The 21556-nt window shown below is 41.8% G+C and overlaps 1 protein-coding gene and 1 non-coding gene across 5 annotated transcripts in view; both read right to left on the bottom strand.

Annotated features, from left to right (window-relative positions):
- Srcap (Snf2 related CREBBP activator protein) overlaps positions 1–21556 on the bottom strand; it is a 49433-nt gene that overhangs the window by 13489 nt on the left and 14388 nt on the right. For 2 of the 4 annotated variants that reach the window (XM_034489294.2, XM_034489303.2), the window contains exons 9-25: positions 20535–20628; positions 19798–19887; positions 18678–18854; positions 18251–18597; positions 17978–18155; positions 17585–17721; positions 16969–17138; positions 16643–16835; positions 14873–15009; positions 14595–14781; positions 11136–11305; positions 10524–10789; positions 10056–10343; positions 9340–9504; positions 8800–8982; positions 8313–8579; positions 6527–7974 (exon numbers count right to left, since the gene is read on the bottom strand). In XM_034489294.2, coding sequence (XP_034345185.1) covers positions 6527–7974; positions 8313–8579; positions 8800–8982; positions 9340–9504; positions 10056–10343; positions 10524–10789; positions 11136–11305; positions 14595–14781; positions 14873–15009; positions 16643–16835; positions 16969–17138; positions 17585–17721; positions 17978–18155; positions 18251–18597; positions 18678–18854; positions 19798–19887; positions 20535–20628 — 4497 coding nt within the window. The remainder of the gene's footprint in view (positions 1–6526; positions 7975–8312; positions 8580–8799; positions 8983–9339; positions 9505–10055; positions 10344–10523; positions 10790–11135; positions 11306–14594; positions 14782–14872; positions 15010–16642; positions 16836–16968; positions 17139–17584; positions 17722–17977; positions 18156–18250; positions 18598–18677; positions 18855–19797; positions 19888–20534; positions 20629–21556) is intronic. The other 2 variants (XM_076943038.1, XM_076943043.1) reach the window with 2 other exon arrangements.
- Positions 21061–21190, bottom strand: LOC117701419 (small nucleolar RNA SNORA30/SNORA37 family). The gene has a single exon (XR_004605728.1). It is a non-coding gene; the product is annotated as a small nucleolar RNA SNORA30/SNORA37 family (small nucleolar RNA).

Genomic DNA, 21556 nt, shown 5'->3' with positions numbered 1-21556 from the left:
AACTACACAGGAGACATTAATAGTAAATCATGGCTAGACACATATATTTCTAAAGTGGCCAATGAGAATTAGTGAAGTCATCCACTATATAAATAAAAGGCTACTTTTCCTTATATGTACATAAATTTTTACCTCAGCCAATATACTTATTAGTAGAGTATGTAATAAGAACTAACATTCTTTAATCCCAGCACTTGGGAGGCAGAGGCAGGCGGATTTCTGAGTTCGAGGCCAGCCTGGTCTACAGAGTGAGTTCCAGGACAGCCTGGGCTACACAGAGAAACCCTGTCTCAGAAAACCAAAAAAAAAAAAAAAAAAAACTAACTAACATTCCAACTACAAGTGTATAATAAACCAAATTCAACCCCGAAACTAACCATAAATATTATAGAATATTTATAAAAAATACTAATTATTCATGTAAATTTGTATTTAAAGTTAGATAGCCTAACCAGGAAATTAGACATATTAGACATATTTATCAAACTACTCACATATTCCCTGACAACCCACACACACAATGCAGAATAGCACTGTTTTTTGTTTTGCTTTTTAGCATAACTTATCAGTGAATTCTTTCACAAACACCACTCTAAAAAAGATTGGTAGATAATTCAAATGAATTCTACAATCTTCATAGTGGCAAGACATATGGTGGTAGACTTACATGGAGTCAGACATCTCTTCATTGTTCTGATCATTTTACTTCTAAATAGATACAGGCATCTGTTTCAAATGTAACATACAGAATTGTCTAGTAATAACACGTGATGCCTCACTGTAATCAGAGATTTTAATGGTTCACTGCTTAAGTATTTATGCTATGTTTCAAATTATGAGTTAATGGCATATCAATGAAACTCTTTTGTTTGTATGTTTTTTGAGACATACTTTTTGTAGTCCTCGCTGTCCTAGAACTCACAGAAATAAGTTTGCCTCTGCTTCCCAAGAGTTGTGATTAAAGGTGTGCACTACTACATCTGACTTTAAATGTTTCTTTGCTGTGTATTCTGGGCAATTCACTCTAAAAGTTGTGGAAATAACAACAAATACTAGAAGATTCGAGAAGAGAAATACCCTTATTCACTGTTGGTGGGTGGCAGTATCTTGTTACAAAGATACATGCACAACCATATTCTCTGCTGCTCTATTTACAAACTAAGAAATTCCATTAGTCTAAATTTCCATCATTCTGTGAATGGATGCCAAAAATGTGCTATAGGGATAAAAAGCTTAAAGGATAAAGTCCTTACCATACAAAAATCCTGACAAGCTAAATTTGAGCCCCAGAACCCATGTTACGGAAAAACAAAAACAAAAAAATAAAACAACCCCCCCCCAACAAAACATAACCCCCTACTCCAAAATCCTGTGATGTACATTTGACAATTCCTATAGGAATCATACACAATTTAGAAGTTTAGTGGCCAGGGATGTAGCTCAATGATAGAATGGTTGGCTAGTATGCACAAGGCCTTGGGTTGAATCATCGACACAAAACTAGAACTAAACAAAAAGTTTTAATGTGATACAAATACAGAATTTTATTCAGGTAAAAAGAAAAATCAAATTGTGAAAATTTTCAGGAAAAACCCTGTCTTGAAAAACAAAAACAACAACAACAACAAAAATTTTAAGGACAAATATATGGAACTAGAAATATACTTAGTGAAGTAAATGTTACATGTAAACTATCATATGTGGATCCTAGTTTTGAATTTTTAGATTTGAGTTTAACTTGCAGTGCCTGTAGAGGCCAAGAAGGGGAACAAAGAACATATGACATGAGAGCAGTGGTTCTCAATGGGGGTCGAATAACCCTTCATAGGGGTCAACATATCAGATATCCTAAATATCACATATTTACATTATGATTTGTAACAGTAGCAAAATTACAGTTATGAAGTAACAACAGAAGTTGGTTTTTTTTTTTTTTTTTTAAATTTTTCGAGACAGGGTTTCTCTGTGTAGTCCTGGCTGTTCTGGAACTCAGAACTGTAGACCAGGCTGGCCTCGAACTCAGAAATCCGCCTGCCTCTGCCTCCCAAGTGCTGGGATTAAAGGTGTGCACCACCACTGCCTGGCAACAAAAGTATTTTTATGGTTAGTTGACACCGCAACATGAAGAAAGTGTATTAAAGAGTTGACGCATTAGGAAGGTTGAGAACCACTGCTCTAGAGGGAGAGACTATCAGGATTGGAAAGAAATGTGGGTGGGGAATGGGGCAGAGCAGAAGAGAAGGGAAAGATTAACCAAAACTAAGGATAAAAGCACCATAAGGAAACTTATAAGGTGCTTTAAAAATATACAGGGTGTTGATTCCAGGCTAGTTTGGTCTATATAGTGAGTTTCATAACAGTCAGAGCTAAATAGAGAGACCCTGTTTCAAAGTAAATAAACAATTTGTATATATGTATAATTAAGGGAGTTAGAGATAGGACCTAGTATTTTAAGAGTGCTTGCTGAACAATCATGAGGGCCTGAGTATGGATCTCAGTATTCAAGTAACACACAGGCATCTTCACAAATCCTGTGGTCACAGCACTGAAGACAGACTGGAGAATTGTGAGGATGTTCAGCTCCCGCCTAGCCAACAAAATGTGAATCCCAGATTTAGAGAGAGCATCAGGTCTCAAATCAGTAGATAGTGATAGAGGACCACTGATATGCTTTCCTAGCCCCTGTGTGCACCTGCACATGTATATATATATATTTACACTCATATGAACATGAGCAGAAACACATGCATGTACACACACAGTGGCCTAAAGACCAGAAAAGGGTGTTGCATCCTGTAGAACTTGAGTTACAGATGGCTGTGAATCACTATTTGGGTGCTGGGATTTGAACTCCAGTTCTCTGTTAAAACAAGTGCTCTTAACCACTAAGCCACCTTTGTAGCCCTTAAATATACATAATCTAAGAGTAATAAAAAAAAGTGAGTGGGTAACCTGCACGGGTGAACAAGGCTATTTCTAAAAAGCTATAGGTTATTAAACAAAAGCCAGTTGCCAGGTATTAGATATCTCCATATCTAATGAGTTGTTGGTCAGGGAGGCCCCAGAAGGTCCCCAAACAACAAAGGTTACTCCCACTGCTCTTGGTTTCCCATCAAATTAGATGGTAAAAACCTATTGCAGAAGATTCCACACACTAGCACAGAGAAATTAAATTGCAAATAAGCTGTAAGCTTGCTCCTTGCTAGCTGTCTCAGTACCACAAAATGTTCAGTAACCAGCTGGAGAAAAGTCAGCAATGTTTTTTTTTTTTTTTTTCTGGCTGTGAACCCTATAAATTGTAAAACCAACATGCCAGGCAAGATGTGCCCATTAATTTAATAGTAGCATGCTAATGGAGGTATCCAATTGTTTCTGCTAGGGTTTGAGGTCTCCTCCACAGGAAGGAATCTATGCTTGGTACTTTAAACCTGGCTAAAAGTCTAAGGCTAAGCTGGCAAAATGGCACAGGGTAAAACTATCTGCTACACAAGCCCAACTACCTGAGTTCAATTCCTGGAACCCAAGAGTGGAAGGAGAAAACCAGCTCTTCCACACTTCATGGTGGACAGACAGAAGACAAGATGGCATCTACTATTGTTTTACTAAGTAGACAGTGTCAAGCTGCAGCTTTATACTTGTACCCAGATGAGCACTGCTGTCATCTTTGGGCAGAAAAGATTCTGTTTGCAGAGTATGGTAACTGGTCACAGTGTTGAGATTAAGTGATTTTTATTTGCTCACCCTAAATAGGACATCTGTATGATCTCTTCCAGAGCTCAGAAAACATAAAGCAAGATGGAGAGAAAAGGCTGTAAGTACTGGATAATGAGGCAGGGTGCTATGAAATGATGTCTCTGGACATGAAATAGCTGTTGTATTCATGAACTCATAGCAGCTATGTAGTTACCTTCACTAGATGGAACTAATCAACATTTCGTTAGTGGTAGTTCATGGGGAAAGAGGTAGTCATTTTCTTTAGTGGTAAAGTCATTGGTCAATAACCACCCCACTAACACTCATGTAAGTAAAGGCTAGTTAAACTCAATGGGCCACCAAAACTAAAACACACACAAAAAAGACATTAAAGTAGAGTAGGAGGGGTCTGAGAACAAAGGGTTCAGCAGGAGTGGGAAGGAAAGAAAGGAAGTTAGGAAAGTTGAAAACAACCAATACACCCAAGCACACACATTTGTTAGTTTTATGAAGTTTAACAATGGGGCTGGAGAGATGGCTCAGCAGTTAAGAGCACTGCCTGCTCTTCCAAAGGTCCTGAGTTCAATTCCCATCAACCATATGGTAGCTTACAAACATCTGTAATGACATCTGATGTCCTCTTCTGGTGGGCCTGAAGATAGCTACAGTGTACTCACATAGATAAAAAAAAACTTCACTCCCCCTGCCCCCAAATTGTGAACTCAATGAGTTTAAAAAAAAAAAAAAAAAAAAAAAAAAGTTTAAGAACAGATACAGAAGGGCTAATGTCAATTTTATTTTTGCCAAGAGTCGAAAAAAAAAAAATGTGATGGGTGGGAACTTACTAACCAGTCACTTAGGTATCCTAGAATTTTAGAAGAGCAACTTGTCAGTCTGGAAAATAGAAAAGCCTTCATTTTCATTCCTACATCTGTTTTTCTAGCTTGTCTGTAAAACCAAATGAACTGTTGTCAGCCATGGTGAGGCACACCTTTAATCCCAGCACTTGGGAGGTACAGGTGGGAGGTTATCTATGAATTTAAGGCCAGCCTCATCCACTCAGTGAATCAAGGCCAGTCAAGACTATAAGACTATTTTAAAAATCAAAACCAAAAATTCCACCTTTTGTCAAAGCATTTACAATGCTTATAGTTTTATGCAATTATTTTGTGTTCTATTCACTAAATTGCAAATGTCATAACATGATTAATATTTGACCTTGATCACTAATTGTTGATTGGTTGACATAAAAGTACATTCTCAATAAATTTATGTTAGTGCTCCAGATAGCTCAATGGCAGAGCTCTTATTCACCACGCTGAAAGCCCTGTATTTTATCCCTGGCTTAGAGAAGAGCAAACAAATAAATAAACAAAAATAAAACAAAATAAAAAGCAAAACTGGACCTTAGTAACCATTCTGGGGTAGGAAGGGGAAGCCCACCTCTAGTCAAAAAGCTATTCTTGACAGGTGTTTGTTGGTTCATACCTTTAATTCCAGCACTCTGAGGCAAAGGAAAGCCAGTGAGACCCTGTTTCAAAAACCAAAAACCAAACCAAACAACAGAAAAAGATGATATTCTTAATTGACAGCTACTGGGAGAGTGAATGTCAGTTCTTGTCAATAGAGTGACACTGAGTTTATCAACTACACTCCAGGATAGGCCCTAAGCTCAGAGGTAGTTGGCCAAATCAGACTCCATGTTTTTCTTTTTCTTTTCTTTTCTTTTCTTTCTTTCTTTCTTTCTTTTTTTTTGTTGTTGTTGCTTGTTCTAACAGGAAGAACAATAAAGTTGGGGTGGGTATGAAGGAGAATCTGGGAGGAGTTGGGGGAGGGCAGAGAACATGATCAAAATATATTACAGAAAATTCCAAAATATTAAATAACAACATTAAACGAGGAAAAAACTCGTAAAACTCAGCATGTGGCAAACACAGGGCCTGGTTTTGATCTCTAGCACCCAGAGAAAGTGGTGGTGGGCCTCAATAGTAATTTAAAATGGTAAATAACCTGAATAGACATTTCTTCAAATAACATACAAATGACTAAAAAACATGTAAGATACAAAGATAGGCATGTTAGCAGAGGTCATAAACCACAGAAGGCAAACTGAGGTAGAAAAATCATATATTTACAGCCAACCTGGGCTATGTAATAAGTTCCAAGCTAGCCTAGGATAAATACATAGTAAGACCCTTGGCAGAGAGGGGCATGGAGGGAGAGGGAGGGAGCAAGGGAGGAAGAAAGGAGCAATGACTTAAAAGATCAGAGATTAAGAGTTCCAGTATTGGGTTGGACATCCATGGCACACATTCCAGGAGAGCCAGAGCTATACAGTAAGATGGTATCATAAAAAAAAGTATGCTAGCAATTATACCAAGCAGCTCCTGATAGGTGATGCCTTCTTCTGGCCTTGAAGGACACCTAAACACTCATGTGCACAGATATACAAAGATGCACACACATAAAAATTTTTAAAAATCTTTTTAAAAAAGAGGGCAAGCAACGGTGATACAGCTCAGTAGTGAAATTTCTGCTTAATAAAGAGTAGAGGTTTAACAAAGTTTCTCTCTAATAGGGAGAAGGATCTAAAGTTGAACATTTGTTTCTAGGTTAATTTGTACTGTGAGTTTACCAAAACCTAAACCAAACATCCTATGAAAAAATAAGACATTAACATTTCTGTTTTACAGATTGGAATACACACTCATAAGGGAGGAGTCTACCCAAATGTGTTCTGGCCAATGGTACACTAAGCTTTGAAACTGTTCCAGACACTCTCAACACTACAAGAAAACTTAACTGTCAATTCCTTTGTGGAAGTAAAACTTACCAGATAGAAAGGGGAACGAGGTGGCGGCGGGGGCTGGCGTCGAGGCCGGGGCCCACTGAACGAGGTAGCAGTGGGAAGAGGGCTGGGAGGACCAGAGCGCAGAGTCAGTGTCTCAGGCTCATCCTTGGGAACAGGTAGCCGGTTTACCATGGTGACAGGCAAGGAAGCGGCACCAGATGCCGAAACAAGGGAAGACGCTTGGGAAGCTGGAGCCTGTGATAAGGCTGGGGCCAGTGCTAAAGTCTGGGTGGCAGATAGATCCAGAGTGGGCACAGGAACTGGAGCAGGGCTCAAGGTCAGTGTTTGCACCGAAGTTGGAACCAGGAGTGAAGCAGATGATGCTGCTGGAGCCAAAGTCAGTGTGTGAGCTGGAGCTGAGCCCACTGGAGAACTGGGAGCCAGAGACAATGTTTGAGTTGGACCTACTGGTCCTCCTGGTGCTAAAGATAGTGTCTGGGCTGGTGTTGGTACCAGGGATGATGCTGGAGTCAATGATAATGTCTGAATTGGAAAGGGCCCTTGAGGGCTCCCTGTTGCCAAAGAATGTGTCTGAGACGGAGACAATCCACCAAGAGTGGGTGCTAAAGTTGGGGCTAGGGTCAATGTCTGAGTAGAAGCCAGGCTTGAGAGAGGTGATGAAACTGGGGTTGATACCAGAGTTTGAGTTGATGAGGGAGCCAACACAGAAGTTGGAGCTGATACCAATGATGATGAGGGTAAAGGGGTTCCTGACATTGATGGTGGAGTTACAGCTGGAAGTGGAGTCTGTGATGTAGCCAGAACAGGAAGCGGAGTCAGAGGAGGAGTTGGAGAAGGGCCCAGGATTGCTGTCTGTGAAGCCGCCATAGGAGCCAGAGAGGTGGCTAAAGCCTGAGATGTAGAAGGTGCTGCAGCCAGAAGGGAAGCCTGAGCTGGAGCTGAACTTGGTGATACTGGGAAAGGACTAGTCAGAGCTGAAGCTGGCACCAGGACAGGTGAGCATGCTGGGGCCACAGCTGAGTTCAATCCTGGAACATGTGAAGAGGTGGTAGCCAACAACAGAGAGTGACCAGATGTCTGAGGTGGGGACAGGGCTGGAGTAGTAGCCAAACCTAGAGCCAAGGCTGACATCGATGGGGAAACCCCAGCTGATGCCAAAGGTGGCCCAGAGGCTGCTGAGACAACAGCTAGTGCTGGGGCCACACTGGTCAACAGGGCTGGACCTAAGTCTGAAACAGGCAAGGGGGCTGTGATGGGGATGGTTAGTGGGGCAGAGGCTGGGACAGGAAGTGTAGTAGGGACAGAGATGGGAAGTGAAGATGACACAGGGACTGAGACTGTAGAGCACACAGGACTAGAAAGGGGAGAGGAATTGTGAATTGTCATCGGAGAAGAGGCTGGCCCAGGGAGTGAGGATGGCATGTGCAGAGAGGAAGAGATGGTCATGGGAGCAGCTCCGGGTGCTGAAGCTGTGGAGACACAGAGGATAAGTTAGCTTGATGAAGAATTATTTTTCTGCTCCTACTACCTGTCCCATCCTTTCCACTAATCCATAAGCTTCACTAACTTTCCAAAAAGCCTTCAGTCCCACAACACGAGGTCAAAGTTTAAGAAATATGGTCACTTAGCCTTTCTAGGACTCTGAGAAATGTATCTTGGATTAGGTAAAGAATTGAGACTCATAGCAAATTAAGACAATATGCTGAGTCTAACAAAGGAATCCACTGTGATTAAGAAAACTTAAGGACTACCAATGTCTCATTCATGTCTGATAAAAAATTTTTGGCCTTAGCCATTATGAACTCACCACTGACTTCAGGCGAAGGATTGTGGACCAGCTTGAGGAGGGGCCTCACCAGAGTGGGTGTGGGTATGGGGGTACGAGCAGTACCCAGAGTAGGTGAGGATAGACGGCTAGGAGTTAACGTAGGGCGTGTTGTCAACACAGCTGGAAGCCCAGAATTTGAAGGCCGGGGTGCTGGTGCCAGTGGTGGAACAGGAGTCAATCCATCCCGAGGGGCCTGTCTCACTACAATCTTCACCACGCCTGTATTGTTCACCATGGATGGTGGCACTGCAAGAGGAAGCTACATTGAGAAGAAGGTAGAAAAGAAACAAGAGACCCAAAGGATGGAAAGAAGTTCAGGGGAAAGGAAAAGTGGCAGACAGATACTAGAGATACTGGCAAGAGAAACAACACTGAGGGAAGGCTAGACACATAGTAGGCCCAGGGCATGCCTGAAAGGACCAAGGCCAAGTAAGGGCTGAGTAAATACAAAGGCCAAGAGCCTCACCCTGGTTAGCAGCAAGCGGAAGGCTGAGGCCAGTGGGGGCAGGGGTGGTGCTGGGGGTCGAAGGCAGCACAGAGACAGGGGTGGGGCCAGGGGTCGGGGCCACGGCCTGGATGAGGGCCACATGGGCAGGCTGGCTGATGAGGTGGTGCTGCCCCCCTGCTGACACCAGGTGCACCACATTCCCTGGGTTAAGGGAAAACAGAGAGAGAGAGAGAGAGAGAGAGAGAGAGAGAGAGAGAGAGAGAGAGAGAGAGAGAGAAAGAGAGAGAGAGAGAGAAGGAGGAGAGGAGGGAGGAGGGAGGGGAGAGAGAAACAAGCACCTATCAGCCTGAGGGCAGAGGCAAGAGCAAGAGAGAGAATAGGCAGGAAGTAACAGCACTAGAACCATATTTTCCCATTTTTAGCAAAGACCCCTTCCAACCAAACCCTCTGGCCCTACCCACCAAAGCTAAGAAACATTAAGGCTGACAGCTAAAGAGTCACACAAACAATGACAGAGTAAAGAGGAAAAAGGCAGGACAGGGGGTGGGTTTTACCTACTTTGCAGCGGGCGGGGCTGCCCCACAGCAAGCTGGCGCACCTGGGCACCAGTCAAAGTCAGTTTGTTTCCCTGGATTTGGAAGGTGAGAGGTTTGCTTCCCCCAGCACTAGTCACTGGACGTTGTGCCAAAGAAGCCAACTGTCCAATGCTGACCACTTCTCCAGCTACAAACAAAGAAAGCCTTATATACACAGGGCTCATGTCCAAAACCATATCTCAGACCCCCACAAAGTACGTATCAGTTTTGAATCTAAATCTTTCCCATAATTTGCCATGTTCAACAAAGTAAACCTCCACTGAGAGCTTTCTGGCCAATGCCATTTGTTTGTTATCTTTTACATTCTCTAATGGCCTGCTACCAGACAGATAACCACTACTTTTTGCTCTGTACCTCCTCTTTATTCACTCCCCCCAACCCCCATTCAAAAGACTGAACTCTGGCCTTACACATACTGGGTAAGTACTTTACCACTGAGTCAGCACCACCCTCAAGTATTTACTTTGCTGAACTTACCACTATTTACTCATCTATGGGCAATCTCCCCCACAGAAAAAACTGAATTCTTTGATGTCTCTTAATTATGATTCATGAGCAAAATACCTAATGTGAATTAGCTGTCTAAATCTTTATGTTCTCCTGCTCTTCTTTTCCTACAGCTCTCTAGCATAAAGACCCTCACCTGAAGACTCTCATCACATAGCCTTGATAACTTACAAGGCAGACGAGCCTGCATTTCAGGAGATAAGATGAGGCGTTGTGGTGTAGAATTGGGAGCTGGCACTGGTGTAGTGGTGACAGTTGCTATGGTGGAGGAGGTGGTGGTAGCAGCAACAGGAGATAAAGTGTAGCCTGGTGGCACTGTGAGGGGCTTCAACAGGCTGGAGGAACCTGGAGGTGGAGCTGGGCTCAGGCGAACTGGGGCAGGTGGGGCTGGCTTCAGTGACAGGGTTGGTGTGGGAGGCCGTGAGGTCCCACTCATGACTCCCATGGGGGATGGCAACACTGCAGATACAAACATCTGTCAGATACATCTTGACAAACACCTTAGCTGGGCTAAAAAGCCTCCATATTATCATTCTTTCTAGCTTACTGAACACTATGCTCCCTAATTCTTGAACTATTTCATGTCACTACTTCATACCCAGAAGTAATCCCATTACACTTGGTTTCCTTTTAACTCACCCTGCGGGAGAGGACCAGTATTTGGCTGCAAGGGAGACAAGAGAACAGGTCCAGGCGGCCGGGATGCAGGAACAACTGGGGTTCCTGCAGGTGAAGCCGACACCATGAGTGGTGCTGGCAACACTGGAGGAACTGGACCAAGAGTGGGCTGGGCTGAGACCTCAGGGCCTGGAGGGGGGCGGACTGGGACAGGGCCAAGGGGAGCCCGTGGGCTGTTCACCACCACCACTGTCCGGCCTTCTTGCTTGGGCACTGGCTGCAGCATCCTATGAGAAAAAAATCAAAGGGTTAAATAGGCACAGAAGGAAAATAAGTAATAAAAGAAATTAAGAAAAGACAGAAAACCTATACAAGCAAAAAGAAGAAAGAGACCACCTTAAGGATAAAGTGGGGCAGGGAATCAGAGATAACCAGAAAGCACCAAGAAGAGAGAACAAGACATCAGCAACACAGGAGTCCCTCCTAGAGTTTTCCAGTCATTCTGCTTCCTCAACCTCTGTACTGCAGCACACTGATGAAAGCTGCATAAACTGACCTAACTTACAAGTCTCTCTATTCTAATTCCTCTATTTATTTCAAGAAACCCATCCCCTTATTCCTTAATGCATTTACCTGTTGACCTTCATCTTGACTGGCTTGGGACGAGGTGGGGGATCAGGAGCAGTAGCTATCTCTAACAGTATGCGGCGGGAAAGACGGTGGCGGGGCAGAAATGTGTCAGCCTCATATCGAGAGACTCGACCCTCCAGGCCAATAAGATCAAACCGACCCATGTCAATTCTCTGCCGCAAGAAGAAACACAAAGCACGGTATCAATGGAACCGTTTTGGAAAATGACACCAAAAGTAACAAAAGAAATTGCCAGTGGACATTAAACAATTTAATGTGCATAGAAGAACAAAGAATAAAAAGGCAACTCATAGAAAGGATAAAGTACTTATACATCACATATCTATCAAGAGGTTAATTTCCAAAGTATACAAAAAATTCCAGCTTAATGACAAAACAATTGGTTTAAAAAAACCAATCGGCAAGGTCTTGGATACACACCTTTCCAATAACATATAAATGATCAATAAGCACATGAAAAATGCTAAATATAATTATTAGAGAAATGCAAATCAAACACATTAACATGGCTACTATTTAAAAAAAAAAAAAACCTTTGAAAGGATGTGACAGGACCCCTGCAACATTACTGCTAAAAATGTAAAATAAACATGAAATACATAGCAGCAGCTAGGGATAAATAAAGCAGCTCCTCAAAACATTAGAAATAGAATTACCACATGATCTAGCAACTTCATTTCTGGGCACAGACTCAAAATAGAAAGCAAGGACTCAGACTATCTGTACATTTATGGCAGCATTATTCATGAAAGCTGAAAGGTGGGCTGGGTATGGCACTGAAAGCTGCAGCCCAGCACTCAGGAGGCTGAGTGATCCTGGGTTCAAAGGTGACCTGTACACAGCCACATCCTGTCTCAAACAAACTAAAAAAATTAATTCATTTAAAAGTTAGAAACAAGTCAGATGTCCACTGAGAGATAAATAAATAAAATGTGGCATTATCCACATAATGAAATTCTATTTAGTCTTTAGAAATCTGTCTTGAGAAGAGCATTTGAAGCCCTGTTTGGCTTTGGCTTCTCCAACAAAAACTCTCACCTGAAATTCCTTGATTTCCACCCTGCTGGCCAGCCCTACAAAAACTCCCAGGCTGCTAGCCCCCACAGTGAGCCAATTCTTCAAAGTCAAAGTAAGGCTAGCATATATTCTGGAAGAGAAGTGAGCAAGTGAAGTGGACAAAATTGTGGGCCTGGTTGAGTCCTAGTTTTAGTTGCCCTCCCCTAAACAGGACAACTGATTAGTGTAGAAAGGAATCCTGTATACTTAACAGACATGTAGTGAGAGGGCACCTAATTCCACTGCAATGGACATTAATGGCCCATCGTGAGATATTGCCAATCCTAGCTTCTAAGCTATGAAGGGAAACCCAAGTTTTGTTTTGCTATTTTCCAATAGATAAAAGAGGAAATATGGGAGAGGCCTAGTAAGAGTTTCAGATTTCTTAACTAGTCAGCCTTTAGGATACTACTTAAATGTATAATGGGAACAAAAAAAGGCTCAGCCACTGTCAAGGTTTACATCAAAAAATGGCTCCATGATTCTGATAGCAGTCCCAAAAGTAAGTCTGCTATTTTCCCTCAGTGGTTGACTCTAAACTAGGAATTATTGATGGTGATTGATAAATAGCCTGCCACATTTCCTAGTCCATTTGTGAATGTGAAAATGAGACTACAGGCCTTTTCTGTACTTCAAGAATAAAGGAGCTATATCCCCAGTTAGCCTCTATCTAGTTTACATTGGAGAATGAAAATACATATTAACAAAGTGTTTTATTTTGTGGTGACCCTTTCACTATACATTTTTCAACCACAGCATTTTAATGATCAAAATCTTTTATTTGGAGTAGTTACTACATGTAAAAAGCTTATTATACAAAATGCTACTAAATGTTGGGATTACAAACTATGCAACTATGATCTGACTGATAAAAATACTCTCACTTCTTTTATTGTTTTGTTTTTCAAGACAGGTTTTCTCTGTGTAGTTCTTGATGTCCTGGAACTCACTCTGTAGACCAGGCTGGCTTTGAACTCAGAGATCCACCTGCCTCTGCCTCTGCCGGCATTAAAGGTATGCACCTCCACCACTGGCTGACTAAAAGTACCTTCCCTTTTTTGATATTAGGAGCAGGGTTATCAAAATCTCAGATACTGCAGAAGTAGGCTAAAAGTACATAGATGATGAGCTTGAATTTTTAATTCTTTTACCTCCACACCTCACAAACATGGACCACTATGTTCAGTTAATGTAGTATTGCAGCTTGAACTCACTGCTTTTTGCATGCTAGGGAAGAACTCTAACCTAGCTATACTTCAGACCTGACACTCTGTTTAAGAAATTATATTATGGGCTGGAGAGATGGTCCAGCAGTTAAGGGCACTGACTGTTCTTCCAGAGGTCCTGAGTTCAATTCCCAGCAAATACATGGTGGCTCACAACCATCTATAATGGGATCTGATGCCTTCTTCTGGTGTGTCTGAAGATGTACTTATACACATAAAATAAATAAATAAATCAAAAAAAAAAAAAAGTTCTATTACCTTAAAAACTGGTTGAGGGAGGATTTTTTTACACATTCCACTGCATTGACAGACAGATACTATCACATACTCAGAATAGTAACAGAGTAGAATGGTAGATGTCAGGAGAGGGGGGGAAACTGAACAGACAGTTTTTCAAGATATACAATACAGTGTTTCAGCTTAAAAAAATAAAAGCAGTTCTGAGGATGAATGGTAGAGATGACTACACAACATAAATGTTCTTGAGGTCACTAAAATGTAGACTTAAAATTGGTTAAAATAGTAAGTTTGTTGAATGTATTTCACCACAGTTACAAAATTAGGAGATTCAGGAGTAATGAGACACGTCTGTAATCCTAGTAAGTAGAAGATGGAGGCAGGTGGAACAGAAGTTTGAAGCTATCCTGAAACAGGTAAAATACTTTCTTAAAAAAAGTGGGAAAGAGCCAGGCCTAGTGGTGCAGTCCTTTGATCTCAGTATTGGGGGGGGAGGGGGCAGAGGTGGGGGAAATCTCTTTAAGTCTGACAACACAGTGGTCTATATAATGAGTTCCAAACCAGCCAAGGATACACAGTAAGACCCTGTTTCAAAAAGAAAAAAATACAAAAGTATGGGGAAGGAGTAAGAAAAAGTAATATTTGCCAAATAATTATAGATATGCCAGATTTTTGTTATCAAAAGTATTAACTTCATTTTCAAGCACACTGTAAACAAGGTCTTATAATCCCTGCTTTGATGGACAAGGAAGCTTAGGCCAATAATTAGGCCAAGGGTCACATGACTAAAGAACAATAAAGCTATGAAAATAATACTGAGTTGATAAAATAGGGAAATAGTAAATGTGCAAAAGGTCAGACCTTAAAGTGGAGGCAGAAAGTTTGTATACTAAAAGCACTAACCTTAGGGGTAATTACATACCTGGAGTGGATGAACTTCAGTGGCCCTTAGCACCAGAGAGGCGGTGCTAAAGCAGATGCCTGGGGTGATGAACGGGGAGGTAACAGGTCGAGGGTCAAATAGATTTGGATGATTGCAGACTTTCCGCAACTGCATCAATATGTTGATGACACTCATAAAATGGCCAGTAGCTAGTGTCTCCTTAGTTCTGGAGACAGAGGAAAAATAAGTAAGGGACATTTGACAGCTACCTGGTTTCTAACACAGAGTACCAGGATCTACCCTCAGTCCTCTCTTACGTAGTCTGTGCCATGAAGTCATCATAGAGACAGCGTTGGCGCTTGGAAAGTCGGCACCGGATAACATGCTCATACTTTTTGGGCATCTGCTTCTCAACATCCACCTTAACTCGGCGCAGCAAAAAAGGTCGCAGAACCTAAAGGCAAATGAGCAGGGTGTTAACAGAGAGTGGGCACTATGCTCCCCACAGTCCTCCTACATGGGTATTGGCTCCAGGATAGGCAAAGTACTAGCTTAATTCACTAGAAAATAGTCATCGGGCATGCCAGATATTAATTACACACAGACACAAACTCTCCTCTCATGTAACTTACTGTTTAAAGAGAAGGCAAACACAAAGATAATTATAAACAACATACAAAGATGAACCTAGAGCAAACTACCTTTAAAAGAAAGATGATTCAAATTACATTTGGAGGAATAACAATCTGTTATACTGCAAAAATAAGTCAGGCTGGGACTGCTGGGATTAAAGTTGTATGCTGCTGACATCACCACCTGCTGTGAGGTGTGAGACAGTATTCTTAACAGGCTTTAAAGGCCCTGGATTCAATTGCCAATACTTTAAAAAAAAAAAGTGGCCTTGACATTCCATATTTCTAGAGGCAAATAAATCTGCAATCACAAAACACACACACACACACACACACACACACACACACAAATCTCCTAAGGGCAAAGGCAGGTTTGTGAGTTCAAAACCAGCCTAATTTATATATCAGTTCCAGGACAACCAGAGTTATGTAGAGAGACTCTGCTCAAAATCAAATCTCATAGGACACAAATTTCAGTATCAACTAATACAAGAGAATTAAAAAAAGAAAGTAATCATTAATACTTCCTGGTTTCATAGGGCATTATGGTATGAGCCTTTAATCTTGGGAGGCAGAGGCAGGCAGATCTCTGAGAGTTCAAAGCCAACTTGGTCTAGACAACGAATTCCAGTACAGCCAGGGCTATACAAAGAAACCCTGTCTCTAAAAACTGAAAGAAAGGGAGGGTGTGTGTGTCTCAGAATGTTGAAAGCTAGCTGTTGAAAACCTGGAAGGACCAGAGACAACCACTACACCCCCACAAAATAAAGAGCCAAAAGATACAGCTCAGTAATAGAGTACTTACTTGTCTAGCTAGCATGCACAACAATGCCCTAGATTTAATTTCCAGTACCACAAAAGGAGAGTGGCACATGCCTTTAACCTCACTACTCAAAGGGCAGAGGCAGGGGGAATCTCAAGGGGTTCCAAGACAGCCAGGGCTACATGGAGAGACCTTGTTTCAAAACAAACAACAATAACCAAATCTCATTAAATAAATTAGTGCTAGAGATGGTTCAGTGGTTGACAGCACAGGTTGCTCTTTTGGAGAATCTGGGTTCAATTCCTAGCATTACATGGTGGTTCAAAACTATCTGCAAATTACATTTCCACAGTATTTACACTTTTCTGACTTCCTTGAACACTAAGCATGGTGTGTGTGATGCACATAATATATGCAGAGGAAAACACTATACGCATACAAATAAAAACCTAAATAAAATTGTCCATACAAAGTAAAATCATAGCACATTATCAAGACCCAACAAAAATAAGAGGAAAACGTCCCAATCTACAGAAAACAAAAAATAACTAAGGCAAAGCTGCTCAGCCTGGCAATGGTTATTCTCTTCAACACTACAGCTTGACGACTTAATTTAGTCTAATATTGACTTATCCCTCTAAAGTTTTACTAGGTGTTGTCCTTACTTTTACTATACTGTATACAGGTCCTACCTTGTGGAGGCGTTTGACTAGACCTTCATTATATTCTTGGCTTCCTTCAATCATGCCGGTCAGAGGGTTAGAGAACCATTCCTTGAATTCTCGGTGAGACTGGAAGACATGTGGCATCAAAAAATGCATCAAGGACCACAGCTCCATGAGGCTATTCTGCAAGGGAGTTCCTGTCAGGAGTAGGCGCCTCTGGCTGTAAAGACAGAAGGAATTATGATAAGCATAGTCAGAAAAATTTCAACTAAACATCCTTAATATAGCTGACCCATGCAGCCAACACTTCATACCAAGACAAGCCTCCCATGAATCTCTAGACTCATCTTTACCTGTTAAAGTTGAGCAGTGACTGCCACCGTTGGGACTTGAAATTCTTGATGTTCTGAGCCTCATCCAGAATGAGATAGCGCCAGTTCTTTCGACGAAAAGCCTGGTGATCTTGCAGTACCAGCTTATAAGATGTAATACACACATGGAAAGCATTAGGCTTGGTCCAGCCCTAAGAGGTTGAAGAGAAAACAGCTTATGATGAGATTAAAAAAACAAACAAAAAAACAAAACCCAAACCCAAAACAAACAATAACAACAACAAAAAAACACACATAGAAAAACACAAGGGGAATTGGAAGACATGTTAAAGTACTCAAGGACAGAAATCAGGTTGGAAGAAATAAAACAGTACCAGTAAGAAAACTGACCAAAGCCGGGCAGTAGTGTCACAAGCCTTTAATCCCAGCACTTGGGAGGCAGAGGCAGGTGGATTTCTGAGTTCGAGGCTAGCCTGGTCTACAGAGTGAGTTCCAGGACAGCCAGGGCTACACAGAGAAACCCTGTCTCCAAAAACAAAAAAACAAAACAAAACAAAAAAACAAACAAACAAATAAAAAAAGGATCTAAAACTGAAGGAAACATAAATAAGGGAAGTGATCACATGGAAGATCAAACCTGCCGCTTGAGCTTCCTCTCTTTCTGAGCTCCATAGTAAGTGAGGATTTTAAAACTCGGGCACCAACGTTTCAATTCCATCTCCCAGTTCAACATCACGCTGGTGGGAACAATGATTAAATGGGGACCCCAGTTACCTGTTTAGCAGAAAACACATAGTAAGACTATGTAAACCTTGCCGCTCTGGTTAAACAACCCTAACTAGCATCTTTCTGATAATGCTTAGGACCTCAGCACCTATGCCGTCCTCTTTATGTAGATACTGACTAGACTCAATGAGGCTACAAAGACAGCAGTAAAAGAAACCAGTAATTCACTTTTCTGCAGGTGAAATCACCACTAAGCTACCCCGAGTAATCAGCCATGAAGTCCCAAGGAGGGGAAAAAATCTACCTTTCTCACAGGCCAAGTGAGCAAGCAAGGAGATGGTCTGGATTGTCTTTCCCAGTCCCATCTCATCTGCAAGAATGCCATTCAGTTTCTTCTCATACATAGTAACCAGCCAGTCAAGGCCAATGTGTTGGTACTCTCGGAGCTGGCCCCGAAGGAGTAGTGGAATAGGTGTCTTCACCTAATAGAAAGGGAATTATCACATATGGTAGAAATGAAGCACCTGTTACCAGGAAACAGTAAGTCAAGATATGAGAAAGTAGAACCTGTAGGTACCTGGGTAGTAGCCAAAGTATAACCTTTGGGCTGGAGACTTTCAGCTGCTGCAGCAATATCAGTAATTTCTTTCTTGGGCCCTAGAGTGGTTGTGGGACCGGGGGTGGGAGGTCCACTGCCCCCATCTACCTCACTCCTTTCGTCATCCCGAGCAAGCAAATATTCTACTCCAAAATCATCATCATCATCATCATCATCTCCCTCATCTTCTTGTTCTTCATCTGCTTGGCTCTGTGACTGAGCATCCTCAGACTCATCAGACTCAGACTCTTCTGACTGTGAACTCCCACTCATTTCTTCCTCTGAACTTTCATCTTCCTCATCCTCACTACGTTCCTCAGCAGAATCTAAATCAGAAGACCAAAGCTTGGTAAGCTTTTCCTCCCACACCAGTCCTTCCCAGCCGTCCTTTAAACCAAGTATTTACCTGACTGAATGCTACTATCTTCTTGAGCTGCCTCCTCAGCTTCTTTTGTTTCCTCTAGTTCAGAGTCAGAACTATTGGCTTCAACTTCATCTTCACTATTCCCCGAGCCTGGAGCAGAGGCATCATCAGCATAGGCCCCTGCATATTGCTGCAGTAGCTCCTCTATAGACAGCTCACCTGATAGGGTAAAGAGAAGTAAACATTTGGTTCCTTTGAGAGGATTGGGAAACAGGTATTTTAGTAGTACTGGCTTATTTTACCCAGGTCTACAGGGAGACTAGTTTTTATCTGTAGCACTAGTTAATATAATCAATCCTAGTTCAACCATAGTAGGTGCAGCATTCTCATGAGAAGGACAGTACCTACCCCTATGAACTTCCCCACCTTTTTTTTTTCCCCCACTGCTGGTAATTTACTATCTGTTAGTAGCACAGACCAAATACTAATTACTCAGAACTATGTATCTATAGAAGTGGGCAATGATATGGGCCAGTTGGAAACTATGTGCATTTCATCTTCAAGTTTAAGGCTTTTCTATTTTTATGCTACACTGTTCTGCAGATGCTCCATCTCCTTTCCATGGTGCCTGATCTCATCACCAGTGTTTCTTCAAGGCAGCCAGTTGCTTTCTAGTTTTCTCTCAGAAGTATCAATCCTCTTCAGGTTTCTCACTGTTTTCAAAGGCTCCATTGATTTCTCAGACAGAACTAGAGCCCATGTCCAGGCTCTCCAACCAGTGTGAGCTCAAGCCTCAGTTTGTAGGATCCTTACTCCCCAGATGCCAAGCCATGCCTGAGCCACTAATGCTGAGCCTTCTGTTGTCTCTTGAGCCACTGAAACACCCTTTTAAATTTTCGGTCAAATGTTACTAATATCCTGCTACAGTGGGTATTTCTTCAGTTGAGATCTCAGTTCAACTCTTATCATCACAACACTTTCTATTTATAAGTGCCTTTCATTTATATATCTTTTCATTATTATACTTGAGTTACATGAGAAACATATAATAATAACTTAAGATAGGAAGATAAAAATATTATTTATTGTCTATTTAACCACCAATTTTCTGCACAGTGGAGACAACAAGCAGATTTTCAGTAAAATATCTCATAAATGTCACCTTCTCGAGCCAACTCGCTCAGTTCCATGGCATGATCAACCTCCCCTTCCAACTGCTCTTCAGCTGCTATAGTATCCTCTTCATCCTCTGCTACAAAAAGAGAATGAAGTTTCCACTGGTGAGCCCACCAAAGGATGGTTCCAAAACCATGGTCACACATAGTCCTGGTTAAAATTTCAGTTTAAAAAAAAAAAAAAAAAAAAAAAAAAAAAAAAAAAAAGGAGGGTTGACAGAGGTAGAAGGTAAGGGAAACCAAAATGTATTTTATACATGTATTGAAATGTCAAAAAACGACGGGCGGTGGTGGCGCACGCCTTTAATCCTAGCACTTGGGAGGCAGAGGCAGGCGGATTTCTGAGTTCGAGGCCAGCCTGGTCTACAGAGTGAGTTCCAGGACAGCAAGGGCTACACAGAGAAACCCTGTCTCGAAAAAACAAACAAAAAAACAAAAAACAAAAAACAAAAAACAAAAGAAAAGAAAAGTCAAAAAACAAATCTAATTAAGAGAGAGAGAGCGAGCGAGAGCGAGAGAGAGAGCGAGAGAGCGCGTGATCGCGAGCAGGGCATTGCTGACACATGCCTTTAATCCTAGCACTTGGGAAACAAAAACAAATGGATCTCTATAAGTTCAAGGCTAGCCTGACCCACAGAGTTCCAGGACAGCCATGAATAGATAATATAGACCCTGTCTCAAGAAAACAAACAAAGCAACATAAAAATGACAGAAGAGGTCTGACCTTCATCTTCATTAGCAGTAAACTCTTCATCATCTTCATCTGGATGCCAATGCTGTTTGTTACACTGTGTGACAGAGGAAGATGGAGGGTTTACCTGTGTGGGAAAGAGTAAAAAGTGGAAGGACTTAACATTTGAACACAAAATTGAAAGGGTGTTGTGGTGAAAGCCTTTAATCCTAGCACTGGGGAAGCAGAGGCAACCCTTGAGTTGGAGGCTAGCCTTGTCTACATAGTGATTTCCAGGTCAGCCAGAATCAAAAAACAACAACCAAACAACAAGGCCCTTTGTAGTACACATACCTTTAATACCAGAATTCAGGAGGCAGAGGCAGGGGGATCTCTGTGAGTTTGAGGCCTGCCTGGTCTACAAAGTCAGTTCCAGTGTAGCCAGGGATGTCATAGAAAAACCCTTACTTCAACCCAACCCAACCCAACCTGACCCACAAACTAACCAAACAAACAAGCAAAAAAAAAAAAAAAAAAAAAGTTGAAAGACATAGAGATGTAATGTAGATCAGAAAAGCATCACTGTTTCCTTGAATAACAGCTGCCACTGGTACAGTATCAGGGCAAGGATGTAATCAAGGGTTTCATCTCAGCACCAGCTACCAAATCCTGACCCCATTGACAAAGGAAGGACCTGTGAAAAGTGCTAGAAAATAAATAAAGGGGGACCAAGCCCTTAATCCAAGCAGTCTGTAGGCACAGCTTTTTGAATTTGAGGCCAGACTGGTCCACACAATGAGACTGGTCCACACATAATGAGGCTCTCTTTCAAAAACAATAAACAAACCAACAAACCAAACCAATTAACCAAACAACTCCCCAACCCCCTCTACCCCCAAAAAAATGAAAGGGAAGAAAGACGGGCTAAGTGGTCATCAGCAAGCCTGACAACTAAAGTTCAATCCTCAGAATTCATAAAGGTAGGTTAGAATCAATGCCACAAACACACACACAGACACAATTCTAATACTTTTTTTAAGTTATCCTAATCTACATGAGTGCCAGGCCAGCCAAGA

Source organism: Arvicanthis niloticus, chromosome 1 (genome assembly GCF_011762505.2).
Source record: "Arvicanthis niloticus isolate mArvNil1 chromosome 1, mArvNil1.pat.X, whole genome shotgun sequence".
NCBI classification, from domain to species: Eukaryota; Metazoa; Chordata; class Mammalia; order Rodentia; family Muridae; genus Arvicanthis; species Arvicanthis niloticus.
Note: the sequence above shows the minus strand (reverse complement) of the source record. Positions and strands in the feature narration are given on the sequence as shown.